The sequence below is a fragment of the Aspergillus neoniger genome, assembly GCF_003184625.1.
Source record: "Aspergillus neoniger CBS 115656 unplaced genomic scaffold BO87scaffold_13, whole genome shotgun sequence".
Lineage (NCBI taxonomy): Eukaryota > Fungi > Ascomycota > Eurotiomycetes > Eurotiales > Aspergillaceae > Aspergillus > Aspergillus neoniger.
Window position 1 is genome coordinate 515,550 of NW_020291141.1, and position 13,740 is coordinate 529,289.

At 51.4% G+C, this 13,740-nt stretch overlaps 4 protein-coding genes across 4 annotated transcripts; 2 read left to right on the forward strand and 2 right to left on the reverse strand.

Moving 5' to 3' along the window:
- Positions 1-254: 254 nt before the first annotated feature.
- On the reverse strand, positions 255-4,151 carry BO87DRAFT_375933 (putative nuclear serine protease HtrA2/Nma111). Its single transcript, XM_025623164.1, has 4 exons — positions 3,302-4,151; positions 931-3,231; positions 670-867; positions 255-595 (listed from the first exon to the last, which is right to left on the reverse strand). The coding sequence occupies exons 1-4, from the start codon at positions 4,097-4,099 to the stop codon at positions 422-424; spliced, it is 3,471 nt and encodes a 1,156-aa protein (XP_025480640.1). The 5' UTR covers positions 4,100-4,151; the 3' UTR covers positions 255-421.
- Positions 4,152-4,880: 729 nt separating this feature from the next.
- Positions 4,881-6,697, reverse strand: BO87DRAFT_434825 (uncharacterized protein; the record flags this gene model as incomplete). The annotated part of the gene is made up of 3 exons (XM_025627733.1): positions 5,977-6,697; positions 5,700-5,765; positions 4,881-5,644 (listed from the first exon to the last, which is right to left on the reverse strand). Exons 1-3 carry the CDS (start codon positions 6,215-6,217, stop codon positions 4,881-4,883), a joined length of 1,071 nt encoding a protein of 356 aa, XP_025480641.1. The 5' UTR covers positions 6,218-6,697.
- A 1,968-nt stretch (positions 6,698-8,665) lies between these two features.
- BO87DRAFT_396339 (uncharacterized protein) lies at positions 8,666-9,883 on the forward strand (the record flags this gene model as incomplete). The annotated part of the gene is made up of 7 exons (XM_025625240.1): positions 8,666-8,766; positions 8,807-8,828; positions 8,942-8,970; positions 9,006-9,192; positions 9,394-9,519; positions 9,604-9,631; positions 9,771-9,883. The coding sequence occupies 7 exons, from the start codon at positions 8,666-8,668 to the stop codon at positions 9,881-9,883; spliced, it is 606 nt and encodes a 201-aa protein (XP_025480642.1).
- A 1,197-nt stretch (positions 9,884-11,080) lies between these two features.
- Positions 11,081-12,960, forward strand: BO87DRAFT_375937 (DUF2841 domain-containing protein). Its single transcript, XM_025623165.1, has 6 exons — positions 11,081-11,184; positions 11,239-11,449; positions 11,508-11,577; positions 11,631-11,980; positions 12,036-12,221; positions 12,281-12,960. Exons 1-6 carry the CDS (start codon positions 11,182-11,184, stop codon positions 12,772-12,774), a joined length of 1,314 nt encoding a protein of 437 aa, XP_025480643.1. The 5' UTR covers positions 11,081-11,181; the 3' UTR covers positions 12,775-12,960.
- The last annotated feature ends 780 nt before the right edge of the window (positions 12,961-13,740 follow it).

Genomic DNA, 13,740 nt, shown 5'->3' on the forward strand with positions numbered 1-13,740 from the left:
AAGGGATATGGATTTCCCGTGCAATCAATCTGATCAACTAAATCAAATATTTCCCCTTGAATTTTTAGCTTTTCCACAAAGATATGACATACTTTCGTAGTTTCATCTGTTCATCCGTTCTCTCGGTTTCAGATTGTCAATTAATACATATGATACTAGATGCATGTCATGGGACCTACCCCATCAAACAAATCAAAGACTTATCTCTTATGATCAATCACACCTCAGTAGACTAGCCACTACATATCAAGTAACCACCCCAAAACAATACATCCATCTACACCTCTGCACAAGCAACACTAATAATGTCTATCATTTTCCCATTTTTCACTTTCTTTTTACGTTTTCCAAAAGCCATGTCTGGTATACACATCTAACACGGCCATGCTCATCACAGAATACTATACAGTCCGCCCTGCAATCACTCCAGATCCGGCTCGATATCACTGACTCCATCAAACCCTTCGTCCATAGCATCCGGGTTCAAGTTCGCAGCATCCGGCGCAATGCCATCTTTATATTTATCCTTGTCGTGAGACACGGTCCGCCAGCCGGAAGGCTGGGACTGGTCTTTGATGTACTCGGACATGGGGAACTGGTGATAAAAGTGTTAGTTCTCCACGTTTCTCGGGATTTGGTAGAGAGAAAGAGGGATGGGTTGTGGCATACGTAATGATCGTTCTTCTTCATAGTCACTACCCACGGAACATTGTCGAATGTCACCGCGCGAAGGCGGAAATATGTGTTGTCGGGGATTTTGCTCACTTCTTCGGAGAAGCGGTCCAGGTTCGGGGTGGGGACGCCGTTCACGGCGGTGATGAAGTTTGTTGGGGCTAGGCCGTATTGGTAGGAGGGGGATCCGCGACTCTGTAGAGTGGGTGGTTAGTTACCTAGGTGGCAGTGGTAAAGGCCGGAGGGAGGGGAGCATACTCTTGCGCTGACATAGACTTCGCTGTGCAGCTTGGAAATCTGCTGACGGACCGCATGGTGTGGTTTCTGCAACACAGCACCACAGAACACGACGGCACGGTCAGTCTCTAGGTCCTCCGTTGGTACAGTCGGCACCTGGATCCGCATTTCTTGTCCGTTTCGGACAATCAGTGCTTCCAGCGTATCCTTTTCGTACATGATATCCAACTCGGAGACGCGGGTGATCAGCTGTCCGTCCAAGGTCAGGATGATATCACCCTCCTCGAACGTGTCGGCCGCCGAGTTGAATCCAGGCGGTGGGCAATCGACCTTGCGCACCATGAAGAGCTGATGCCGCGATGGGTTAGCTTGCGTCACCTTCTCAATCCATTCCTCCGACACGCCCATGATGCGAGCTTGACTCATCTGGACCACGTAGCTCTCCATGTTCAGAATCCGCAATTTAGGCATCTCTCCCTGCTGCACCTTCGACAGGACAGGGAGAAGAGATGGGGTCGCAAATCCTAGATGGTATTCCACATCTTTATGCGAATTGGACGTGCGTTCTCCAAGGTAGTTCAACCACAATGCCTGCACCACACCGTCCTCGCCAATCAGAACACCGTTAGAACACTGCCCGCTGAGTCCGGTATCCACAGTAATGGCGTCCAAGTTGATCGCACGGTAGCGCGGTGCGGAGGCATTGGCTGGAATAGAAACAGTAGTGATGTCGGTTACGGCGGTCTTGGCCACAACAATCCGGAAGTTCTGATTGAATCCCACGAAGATCGTGTCCTGTCCCTGCTTGATGTAGTCGGTGCTGAGTTTGGCACTCTGAACCGGTGCCTGCACCAGGCTTGGGTCGTACTGGATGATGCTGTAGTTCTGGAGCGGATGCAGGAAAACTACTTTAGCGTTCACGATGATGGAGTCGGCCACCGTGATGTTGATGTCGCAGAGGTCGTACGGCACGATCGCTCGCGATACAACCACCAAACCCTTGTCTGCATCGACGACCAATCCGAACCCGGTCTTCTTGGCCTGGGGGTAGCCGTCCAGCTTCAGGGGCATCGTACAGGATACCCGTACGAAGCTGCGCACAATGTCGGCCGCAGCAGGCTGGCTAACACCATCGAGTTGAATGAAATCGGCTTTCCTCGGAACCGGAGGAAGAGCTGGGATAGGGTCCGCGAGGTCCGAAAAGTCCCACAGACCGGAGTTGTCGTTGCGCACAGCCAGTCGCATCTTCGGGTGCCAGTGTCGATCGATATAGACGATGCTGGTGCCGCGGGTGTGGAGATCGCGAATATGCCGATACGAGATCACCACGCGCGAACGATCGGGGATTGTTCGCATCACTTCCACGAACTCATCGAGATTGCGAGTGGGTCGCTTGTCCACCGAGTCGATGATCCATCCTGAGAGGGTGTTTTCCAGCTTGAAGGAGCCTGCAGCCTCGCAGACGTAAACACCGCGAGTAGCGATGGCATACAGCCGCGACTGCTGGTAAGACAGGTTATGGAACGTGCCTCCAGCCACCGTCACAAACCGGTCGGGCGTGATGGCATGCAGGTCGCCAACCTGGCACTCAATCTCCACATTCTGACCGCCTCTTTGAACCAGCAGATGCACTGTCTGCCCAACACTCGAGTCTAGAATGTCATCCAACCGGATGAATTGGGTGAGAAGCTCCCCGTTTACCTGCAGAAGCACGTCTCCTTCCTCGAGCTTTCCGTCCGCCGGGCCTTCAGGCAGAATGATCTCGGCCACCAGCATGCTGGTTTCCGTGGGTGCTGCTTTACGCACGGTCGCCTCCCACTCCGGCGTCAAGCCCAACCGACGACACTCATCGAATGGCTTCAGGATCCACTGCGTCTGAATCGTTCCACGCGTGACAGACTCTCCGCGACGGATGCATTCCAGTGCGCGTAGCGGTCGGTCCAGAGGCAGGAAGTAATCCGTCGCTGCACCGTCTGCACGACCACCGGCCTGCAGAGCAATCGCATGGCCATCAATGTTGACTACAGGACTGCCGGAACTTCCACCGCTAGCTGCTGCAGCGGCCTGGATGTAATTCGTATTAAAGTCACTGTAGCCATCGCCATATTCGGGCGCGTTTCTATCCAGTCGACTAATGACACCAGACAGAATACTCAATTTTTCTCCTGCGTCATTACCGACGACGCGAATTTCAGATCCCACTTTAGCTGCATCCGGCTGCAGTTTCAGCTCCCTCAGTTTCATATATCGAATAGCCTTCGGATCGAATTTCAGAATTCCAAAGTCGTGTACTGGGTCCCGATACACGGGACGGACGTCGCACTAACGTAACCAATACGAATCAGCATTCCTGTCCCAAGAAAGATCCACATGCGGAGAGAGCACAACTTACTTCCTCATGGTTATCAAAGATGCAGTATCCCCAGAAAGGTCCCGGGCAAACCACGTGTCGATTTGTCAAGATGTATCCATTCTCTGCATCCACCACAAACCCAGTAGCCTGACTACTCATAGACAGCTCCGTGTCAAAGGAGCAGGTCTGACAGAAGTGGATAGATACAACGCTCTTCACAACCTCCTCTATGGTAGCTTGCCATTCCGGCGAATCAGCCTGAGCAGGCCCTACAGGCAGCAGACGACCCGCATCTTCATCATCCTCCACATCATATACCGTCCCATTGGCGGGCGTCGAATCCCCAGGTGTCAATGCGCTCGATTCGGGGCGAAGGTGCTTTACGGGCCGTTCAGCGGGTGTGGTGATAGAGCTGCGCTTGCGCTTGGCGCCTGCATCTCCGTTCAAATCCATCGGGTCTGCACGAGAACGTATACCACTGGGTCTCGTAGAATGTATAATGAGCGAGCTGAGAGAGCGGATGGGCGCCTGACCAGGGCAGATGCTCGTGGTGACACCGGGCGCTGCAGCGGCCGGGCACAAAGAAAAGTGTCGACTAGAGCGCCAATAGGCAGAAACTCTAGGATTGCGAGTAACTAGTGACCTCGCAGGCGACAGGGTAAATCCGATGGGATTGGCGATAGAGCGATGAAGAGGCGAATAAGTATTAGAACGAGACGGCGGCGATGACGGCGGCGGCGGCGCGGCGGAAGTAGAGGCAGCGGCCCTCGCAGCAGAATTGTTCGTAGCGACAGACAGTAGGCTCCTTCTGTGGATGTGGAGCCAGACGCAAGACATTCACAAGACCCCCTAACAAGAGAGACTGCAACAGAGAGGGGCGGATGACGAGGACCGTGAGGGAGGAGAAAAGGAACTGAAGTCAGGCGAGCTGCAGTGGCAGACAGAACTGAAAAGGGAACCGGGCGGACACCTCGATTGACGCCCTCTGATTGGCCCTGGCCCGGCGGAGCTGCGGCGTCTTCTGACCTGATCATTCAGGCCAGCAATTCATGCGATCCTACTCCATAAACAAGTTTTCTATAATAGTAGCAATGCAGTACCGTGCAGTAAATATATATATCTCTATAATATACGATTCTTTATCCCCAGCCTCTATCGTACACTCGGACCTCCGCCTCCCATCACTCGTAGCTACCATCCACTTCTGGTGGTAATGTTCACATATTCGTCCCATTTGGTCGCCAACACTGTTTGTGTACACTGCAACGCTTCACGACCCCAAATTAGAAGTACCCAGTATATCAAGTACCTCTTTCTTCAAATAGAGAGCTGCCTTGAGTTGGACTATGGGCTTTCATCTGATGGCTCATCATTGAGAGAAGAGTTTGTGGCGCAATATAGACGCGCGCGATGCCCATTTGAAGGCTCGTCGGATCGTAACTCGAGGCTTGACTTGAGTGAAAAGCCGGTCAGGGCAGGGGCCTCATGCAACCATGGGCGTATAGGCGGGATGCAGGAGCGACGGTCGATTGCTCTCTACCTTGAGCCAGTACGCTCAGCTCCCCATAGAGCTCGCACTACGCGCAACACATCATGTTTTGTTGTCGATATGACCTCTTCAAACAACGTGTTCGACGGCTGGAGAAGGGCTGGGCCGGCCATTGCCATGCAATGATTGTGGACTCTGCTGGGGTGTCCCTATACCACCTTGCGCGGCCCGAGGGAAGAGCTCGTTGAGTTTGTTGTAGATCTCATTCATTGAAGGCATGTTCGGAGGCGGTGACATGATCGCCGGTGCGGCAGGAGGAACACCCCCTGACTTCTTAGCCCGGTCGGCAATGGTTGCAAGGTACCCTAAGTTGGCTTGTAACCGACGCATACATTCGAGATATTCTGCGCTTGGCCGCTGGGTGGGCTTATCCGAGGTCTGATCTGAACCAGGCGACGGATTCGACTCTGACGCTCCTTGCGAAGGCGCACCAGCCTTGCCAGCCGCCTGAAGATTCATGACTTCCTGCAGCAACATCGAGTTTATGTCCAACAGCGTAGACACACGAGCCTTCTCGCGCGCGGTCGTCGCAGGTGATTGAGGAGCAGGTTGGGCGGAGCTCGACAATGGGTTCTGCTGGGGCGCTGCCCGTTGCTGTTGCTGTTGCGCAGGCATCATGTTCGTCGCCGGTACCGAAGCCATGTTGGGCGGAAAGGATTGCGCTGTAGTTGCGGGAAGAGTCGATGTCGCAGTCGCCTGGGGAGGGAGATACTGGCTCATAGACGTTGCTGGCACAGGTGGCTGGGCAAATGGTGCAGAGAAGTTGGCGTGGGGTCCTACTAGTCCATCCGGATGGTTAGCGGCTAGTCCTTGCGGCCAACGTCGCCTGCGCACTTTGGCCAGGAGGGAAAAGGAAACAACGAACAACAACACATGAAGGAAGAGGACGACGGGCAATCGTAGCGCAATTGTGGATACGCGTCAGGCCATTAGCACACACACGTACTTGAACTACTAGACCAGGCAAGGTCCAGTAGATTCAGTATGGGAAAAAGAACCCGGCGCCATGGAGCAGCCGTGTGTAGATCAAAGGGGCAAAGGTGGGGAAGCGATGACAGGCCTCAGGGAGATCAAAGAAATACAATAAGAGCGAAACAGTAGCGACAGAGAAAAAGAGCTTGGAGATAACAGGCCAAGGGGAGTTAAAGGAAAGATCCCGACGTACCGGATGACTGCTGGGGGAACCCAGACGGCATCATTGCTCCACTAGGACCGGCTTGCATGGGCACGGCACCGAAAGGAGTATGCTGGTGTTGTTGCTGTGGAGGATGAGAGACAGCTTTGGATTGGGGAAACGGGGGAATGGCATTCGGATAGTAGGGGAACTGCTGTGGATTTTGGGGAGTGACAGGAAAACCCGCGGTCTGCTGCATCGCAGAAGGGAATCCGGGAACGTTGGGGTCCATGTCGGTCGATAAGAGCAGGAGGAAGGTCAATCAATGGTTGGGCCAGGCCACAAGCTTTCTTCTCTTTTTCTTTCGTTATTTTTTAATTCTTTTTTCCTTTCTCTTCCTCCTCTAATTTTTTTTTCTTCCCTTTTTTTTCTTTTGGTATTAATGTTTCTGGTTAAATTAAAAACTTCCACGGATCAGGTCCGCAGCAGCGACAGTCAATGTCGGTCGCACACTCTGACTCGCCGGAATCCAGGGATGGGCGGGAGGAGACACTAAGCCAATTCCTCTAACGACTTAGTGTCCTGGCGATTGCGCTGCTTAATTCCGTAGAATATTCTTTTCTGGAACGATCCACGACGAGATAGAAAAGGGTAATATGAAAGGGCCAAAATAATAAAATTAAACTGGAAACAGAGGGGCGGTGATTGGCCGATGGGGACACGACAGCCAGAAGAGACTCAAGAAGGGGGGTGTGGGATAATAGAAGGGCCGGCAGATGGGAAGGACAGACCCTGAAAGCAACAACTTAGTCAGGGTGGGTTAGTGTAACCTCTGGCAAAAGTAAATCCGTTAGTCACAAGTCAGAATCCTCAGTTGTGACCGCAGTTGTCGAGTCGAGTCAAGTCAAGTCAAGTCAAGTGAGCGGACGGAAAGGAAGGAAAGAGATTTGCTGGCCCGTCGAGTTGCGATCAGCCTTGGGGCGGACGGACTAATGCACTGGATGGGATTCGTCCGGGCGGTGGAGTGGAGGAGAGAGTGTGTGAGAGAGAGAAAACACAGGGGACGGATGGGGGGAGAATGTACTCCGGTAGTACTTACTTAGTACGTAGATACCGTAGTAGAAAGTCAATGAAAGGCACCCAGTGCGGTCAGAGATTGACAATGGATAGGTGGATCGTGATGCAGGACAGCCTGAACCAGAGAGATATTGATGAAAAAGAATCAAATGCGATTTCTCCCCGAGTATGAAGTGACTCGAGAGGAGAAAGAAAAGAGGAAAAGGGAAAAGGAAGAGGTGGGCAAGTCCGAATATCGTGGTTGTCGTAATAATACGTGTATATAACATGTAACGTATTGTTTAACTTTCTGATTGATAGTATTTTTTTGCGCGTATGATTATATTCTTGGCAGAAAATTACGTATTGTTACATGCTCAATGTCAAGGTAACATACCACAACACCCCAGTATACGCCACGTACCTGAGGCATCCTCCATCTATAGCAAGTAGACTTCCAGCTTTCAACTTGACTGAGCTTACTTCCATCACCTACTCACTCTTCTCTCCGAACAACATAAAGGACCTCTCTTAAGTTGACTGGCTTGTTTCGATAGCACGACGAAGATGTGAATATGCTTGAATTACATTAATACTCTCACTTTCCCCAACATCGATCGGCCATTGGCCTCGATCGAGGTTTCCCAAGCTCTTCATGCATAAACCGTCCTAAGTTGGTAGATCCGGCTACTTAAGAGACAGTCTCAGCTTATAGCCTATCAAAGTAGTCAATACGCGGCATCCATACCGCTACATTCGCTCTGGGATGACCTCTCAAAGCGATACCTTCCCGGCAGCAACCCGAACTCAACAAACGTACGACGAACCCAGGACGAACTATGGGACACCCGACAGGCACCCCCGAGTGGATCTCCTTCACAGAACTGGCAACTTTCTAGAAACGCGGGCGTTGCCATGACTGGGCAACCTCCAGCTATCTACTAAACATGGAAAATCCACCTCCTATCGTCTGCGAGGCCTTGTCCTGCCACATCGGGGAATTCTTCCCTATCATGTCCAGTTCAACTTGACCCATCACTTGAATTACAAATCAGAAGCTCGTTCTCTCCATACCTACTCACCAACACCACAATTCAGTAAGTAGTAGTCCTCATATACGAATAACAATCCGCGGGTACTTCTTCCGCTTCGTGCCATTCATGTCGGCAAGTACATATGACAGCATCCATGCCGTGGCGTGGCGTGGCGTATTACCTCAATGCAATTAAGATGAGCTGTAAACATTATTGACCAGGGTAAGTAAGCTTATTGACTTTCAGCTTCCTCTCTAATCTGATAGTGATGCACGGAATTGATATACCTCCAGGACTCGGAAGGTTCGATAGCCAAGCTGTCATAGATTATAGCACCAACCTAGCAGAAGCACAGACTTGACCTACATGACCCGAACCTTCAGCATCTTTGGGGATGGAGCGCACACTATGAATCATGTGAACAATCAGGCAGCCTGCCTGTCAGTTGTCTGGCAGCTTACTATCTGTCGATGATCTACCCTCTGGCGCAGCCATCGCCAACAATAGTTTTGGATGAAGGCTCCGTCCCACCTGCGGCAAAGTTTTCCTCGTCGAACCGATGTTATTTATTTATAAACCATGACAAAAGGGAACCTCGGCCGTACTCAATAGGTTAATAAATTGCTCGTTACTTCCGGAAGCTCTCCGGTATGCATGTCGGGCGTTCAGCCACCGTGACAGGTCACCGTATCATATGCAATATGCACTTCTCTGCAGTCTCGCCGGCCGACACATCATACATCGAACAGATGTACGTCCGCCTCCCAACGACACCTGGAACAGGCGGATAGGGCCGTACTACTTCATCAACGGGTTTGGGATTTTCTAGACAGGTGCTTATCTTGAATGGCCCTCTGTGACATTCGGTTGCAGGCCAGGCATGCCGCGGTGGTTTCCTCGGTTCTGGCGGGATTATCGCGAATTAGGTGCTCCCAGTACGCTCAGTCATCCTCCTGTTCGCCGATGGTTGCTTCTGACCACACACACAAGTGGGTTCTTTGGCCGCGATCTGTCACAACCTTGTCTCGGCAGAGGCGGGGCTCCCTTCCGTCGCGTCAGGATCGGTTCAGCCATCGTTCAATCAGACATGATCCGAAGGCAAAAGGGCCAATGGCCTCGGTGGGCCTGCGGCAACCGTCTCCGTCACGTCCCCATAAGGGTCCAGCTACGGAGTACTGTGTGAGTGTTTAGTTCTTTTTTGTTGATGATTTATTATCCTTTTCCTTTTTCTTTATTCCCTTTTTATTCTTTTTTTCTGCTGAAAATCATTCGATTCTTTCTAGATTCTTTCCATCTGCACTCTTTTCCAAGAAATCCAGGGTAATGCTGTAATTTTACCCTCCAGGTTTTCGGGACACTGGCTTGGGCATCCCAACAGCAAGCTCATTATAGCCACGAAGTACCGCAATGTGGCAAGGCTGCCTTTGATCTAGACTCGACCAAGTCACTACCTGACATCTGCCATGTGGGTAGCAGGAACGATGGCCAGCAATGGCGTTGTGTTGTCCGGATATCCAAATGGAGAAAAAAACAAACATCGAATATGATGCGGTACAACAGTGATAGTCGCCGCTATGGGTCACGGCAGCCTCGCAACTGTTTTCCGACCCCAGTATGTAATAGGTATCGCATAATTTCCTGTCTGGACTGGCACCTCTGTCAATGCTAGGTCAACTCATGATCCTCGACTCCATCCGTATACACATCGGGAAACCCGCATTGGGAATCTTTTGACGAATGGGTGAACACCGGAAGTGGGAGGTGCCGTCGCATGTCCGGTGCATCGCTTTGAGATATTCGGTGGTCCACGTAGAACGAACCGCCCTCCAGCCACTCCGGGCCTACGGTACTCGACCATCCGCTATTGACTTTTGCTAGTACCATGACGAATGTCCCTCTCGGGATAATCCGATATGGTGCCTGGCGTGTTGGCTACTATCTGGTGACAGCGTCTGCCCCGCCGGCCAGCCAGGTCGGATCTCAGAGCGAACCATGGATGGACAAACTGCACCTTTCTCTGTCTGACACCCGACGCATCAGGCAAGGGGAGGGTGTTTCGGTAGAATAAAGCAATATCTGGAAGAGGCAATCGCGTAGATAGGAGAAAATAAGACACGAAGTCTTCCATAACGGGAAAAGGTAGGCAGACGGAATGGCACATCCGCATGCTATCGAACGAGATAGAGTATGTATTGCAGCCTCCATTAATGCGCCAGCGGACCTATTGGACCCTCGGCTCGAGGCGATCTTGCTAATCTTGCTAGCAGGTGGCATAACCTGCTACGGCACGACTGTCTGAAATGGTAGTGTCCATGCTACTCCGTACACAACACAGATTCATCCACAAGGCGTATTCCATAGCAACCAAACGAACCCCAGCTTGGGGAAATGGGACTATGATCTCGAAATATGACCAACCGGGGGTGGCGAAACAATCTCTTGAAAGATCCACTCTGATAGCTAGCCACTTTCTCTATTCCAAGACTGCCAGCAGGACCGGACTTCAACATGACCCTCTCTCTCGAGCTCTGTGATTGGAAGCAACGACGCAGCATAGCATTAGTTCCTACGCCCAAATGCATGCGAGCGGATAAGGACCCGTCGGCTGCTGTGCCACATAGGGCCACGCACATTAGAGACACAGCTTGGGCCGATCCATTGATCTGGTTGCGACGGTCCATCATTACGGTGTACTGGAAGTACTATAGCCTAGTCTGAACTTGAGTTGCTTTTTCCTTCCTTTTCGGACGCGGTCCTGGAGGCGAGCCAACGGTTTAATAATTTCTAATAGAGACAGGAAATATATTCGCGCACGCATATAAGATTGCATGAGGGGCGTCGCGGATCCGGAAACGAAACGAAGCTGAAGCCCAGGTTGAGGACGATCCGGTAAGCTTAACACGGCGAGTGGATCTATTGGCCACTCCCCCCATTCTCTTTGCAATATTGCTGGTCTTTGCCTCTTGCCTCAGTCCTGTTCTTTTAAAAATGCTCCTTCTCGTGCCTTGCTTCTGAGTCTCACTTCTTTCAACTGTACACGCTTCTTCTCTGTCTCCTGCGCGACTGCGACCAGAAGCCTGATCGAACTCTTACAGGTCATCCCACTGAAAAGTATACCTTGATCCCTTGAGAGTCATCACATTCAAATCTCTTGTTTTCTGCTTCCATGGTATGATTGATGGCTGTGGCGATTGTTATGGCAACGCAAGCTGACCGTAACCAGTCTCACACTCCCGTGTCCATGGATGCGCCATTAGACGGGCTGGCTTGTATGCACTTCGCCCTCATCTACATAGACGACAATGGCAAATTACGTTTCGAGGCCTCGCAATCCATCGCGAATAACTGCCAGACGATCCTCTCTCCCAGCGTGACGGAAAACTTTCTGCGTGCGGTGGCACTGTCGGGCAAAGGTGATCCATCCAAAATGCTCGGTAGGGTTCCTTGTCGACGTCTCGCACGGATACCTTGTTGACACCAACACAACAACAGAAGACATCAGAGGCAGAAGCCCACTCTCCCCAGAATCTCCCAGCGCCAGCGATCTATCAGCTAAACAAATGTACTTGCGCCCTTTCTCAATCTCAATGCGACCCAACCACTGATCATCTTCAGGTTCCACTCCACCACAGAGCCTCCTCAGTCTAAAAGGAAGCGGGTATCCCATGAATGCCTCGTTCCCATGAGCATCACCTGTCACCAGAAGTCCATGCTGCCCGTGCGCAACACCGGCCTTCTGCGCAGATACTACGAGAAGGCTTTTGACAGCCTGCAGCAGATCAACTGTCGCATCCTTGCCAAAGCATACATCAAGCTCGTGGAGCCCCGGAAACAAGTCAACTATCCATACAATGGACGCAAGATCATATCCGGATCATCGCAGCAATTTGACCCTGAACTGACCAAGCCAGCCTGGTGGCCAGCGGGTGTCACTCACCGCGAACCGGATCACCTTCTGAAAGCGGGTGCGTATTTCCATCGATCTGCTTCGTCCATCAGTCGCGCTAACGTTGGATGTAGAGCGTATCCGCCTGCTTGTCCATATTCTCTGCGAGCTGCGTGAAAGTCACGCTATCTGCGTGGAGAAATTGAAGGAAGCCGACCAGTCTGTGCGGCGCCAAATCGCTCCCGTCGAACGTATCCCCGTGCTCGATGAGATCTACCACGTACGAGAGGAGGAAGAACGATACCTAGACGGTCGAACAGGTAAGCGCCTTCCATCCACTATTGGGTCTTTGGACATGTCTCATACTTAGCAACTGCAGATGGCTCCGCCGTTATTTGCGTTTCCCGCGTCCACCTCCCCGAGCTCACCGACTCCCAAACTCTGGGCTCACCCACCCAGACCCTCAAGGAAAGCAATCCCGTCTATAGGAAGGAAATTCCTGATCTCGAATCACACACATCCGTCTTCCCGTCCACCGCCACCACATCCCCGCTCACGTCAAAGCCACCCACATCGAAGGCGTCAGACCCCTGCAAGCCTCCTATTCCTACAGCATGGGATACTGACGCATCGGCCTCGTTCGCGCCGCTAAAGCGTCACCGCGAGGGCGACTATCCTCTCGACCTCACCGGGGGAGCCATGTTTCACCAGGAGCCGGCAGCGGCAGCGGCAGCAGCCGCGACAACAACCTTGGACGCCAATCCTTATTCAATGAAGTATTACCCACACAGCCAAGCACAGCAGTCCTTACCTGTTATGGGGCTTTCCGGAGATCTTGGGAGCTGCACACATCCATACTACTTTAATTATTAGACTTCTCTTCCCTTTGTTATGGTTTTTCCTTGTTTCCTTTGTTTCTCGGGTCCGGTTGGGGTTTTAGCAGGGCGTGATGACGGTCGTGTCTTCATCTTTCTTTCTTTCTTTCCTCGTTTCTTTTGTCCTCGTCATTCATGTAATGCGGTTATTGGGAGGGACGGCCTAAAAGAAGGGACATACTCATATACCATAATACTTACTTAATATTTTCACCAGTGCGGCGAGAGCACCATCAACCCCAGGATACATGTTCTGTCTTCCCTTCTTCGTCTTTTTTCGGTTGCGATATTTTCAGGTACATATATAATGAGGGGAACGGAGAGCAGAAAGTGGGAGACTTGAAACGAAAAGTTGGTGTACATAACGATATACAGAAGACTAATCGAACCAGCCCCGATAAGGGAGAATCCTGAATCTGAAGACAGCTCAGTAGTATAGACAATGGCCATGAGCATGATCCCAGAGGATTGAGAAGAAGAGGAAACATACCCACCTCTTATACCAACTCGACCTCCAGAGAGAAATAAAAAGAAGGCACCGAGTTACCAAGTCTGCCAACTCTCTTTAACCTTCAGATCTTGTTTCGAAAAAGCAAGGGATGCCTTGCAGTGTTCTTCCGTGTGCTTTGGCCTTCATTCAGATCTTGGTAGATCTTACCTGCCTTGCTCCGGAATCTGTTTCAACTGACACTTGCAAGGCACAAACAACCCCTCCAATTCCCAGTTTCATGGGAGTGGAAACAGGTTTGGTTTGGTTTGTTGTCGCGGGGTAAGAAGATGCTTTTACTCCGTGGTACTCTTCCCTACTGTAAATACATTATACACTATGGTGATAAACAGAGAGATAGATGGATAAGTAGATAATAGAAAGATGTCGTGCATTGGCCTCTTCTCCTTCCATTCTCAGGAAATGGTAACTAGCCTGCTTGCGTGTACATCTATCCATCCATCCATCCCTAGTTAT

What these genes read in the sequence shown, in the direction of transcription:
- BO87DRAFT_375933 (XM_025623164.1), bottom strand. Translation starts at nt 4,099, where the DNA reads ATGTCTTGCGTCTGGCTCCACATCCACAGAAGGAGCCTACTGTCTGTC. An exon ending in TCTTTGATAACCATGAGGAA is followed by an intron (nt 3,232 to 3,301) that starts GTAAGTTGTGCT and finishes TGGTTACGTTAG; the next exon opens with TGCGACGTCCGTCCCGTGTA. An exon ending in AAGTCTATGTCAGCGCAAGA is followed by an intron (nt 868 to 930) that starts GTATGCTCCCCT and finishes CCCACTCTACAG; the next exon opens with AGTCGCGGATCCCCCTCCTA.
- BO87DRAFT_375937 (XM_025623165.1), top strand. An exon ending in GATCTATCAGCTAAACAAAT is followed by an intron (nt 11,578 to 11,630) that starts GTACTTGCGCCC and finishes GATCATCTTCAG; the next exon opens with GTTCCACTCCACCACAGAGC. An exon ending in ATACCTAGACGGTCGAACAG is followed by an intron (nt 12,222 to 12,280) that starts GTAAGCGCCTTC and finishes TAGCAACTGCAG; the next exon opens with ATGGCTCCGCCGTTATTTGC.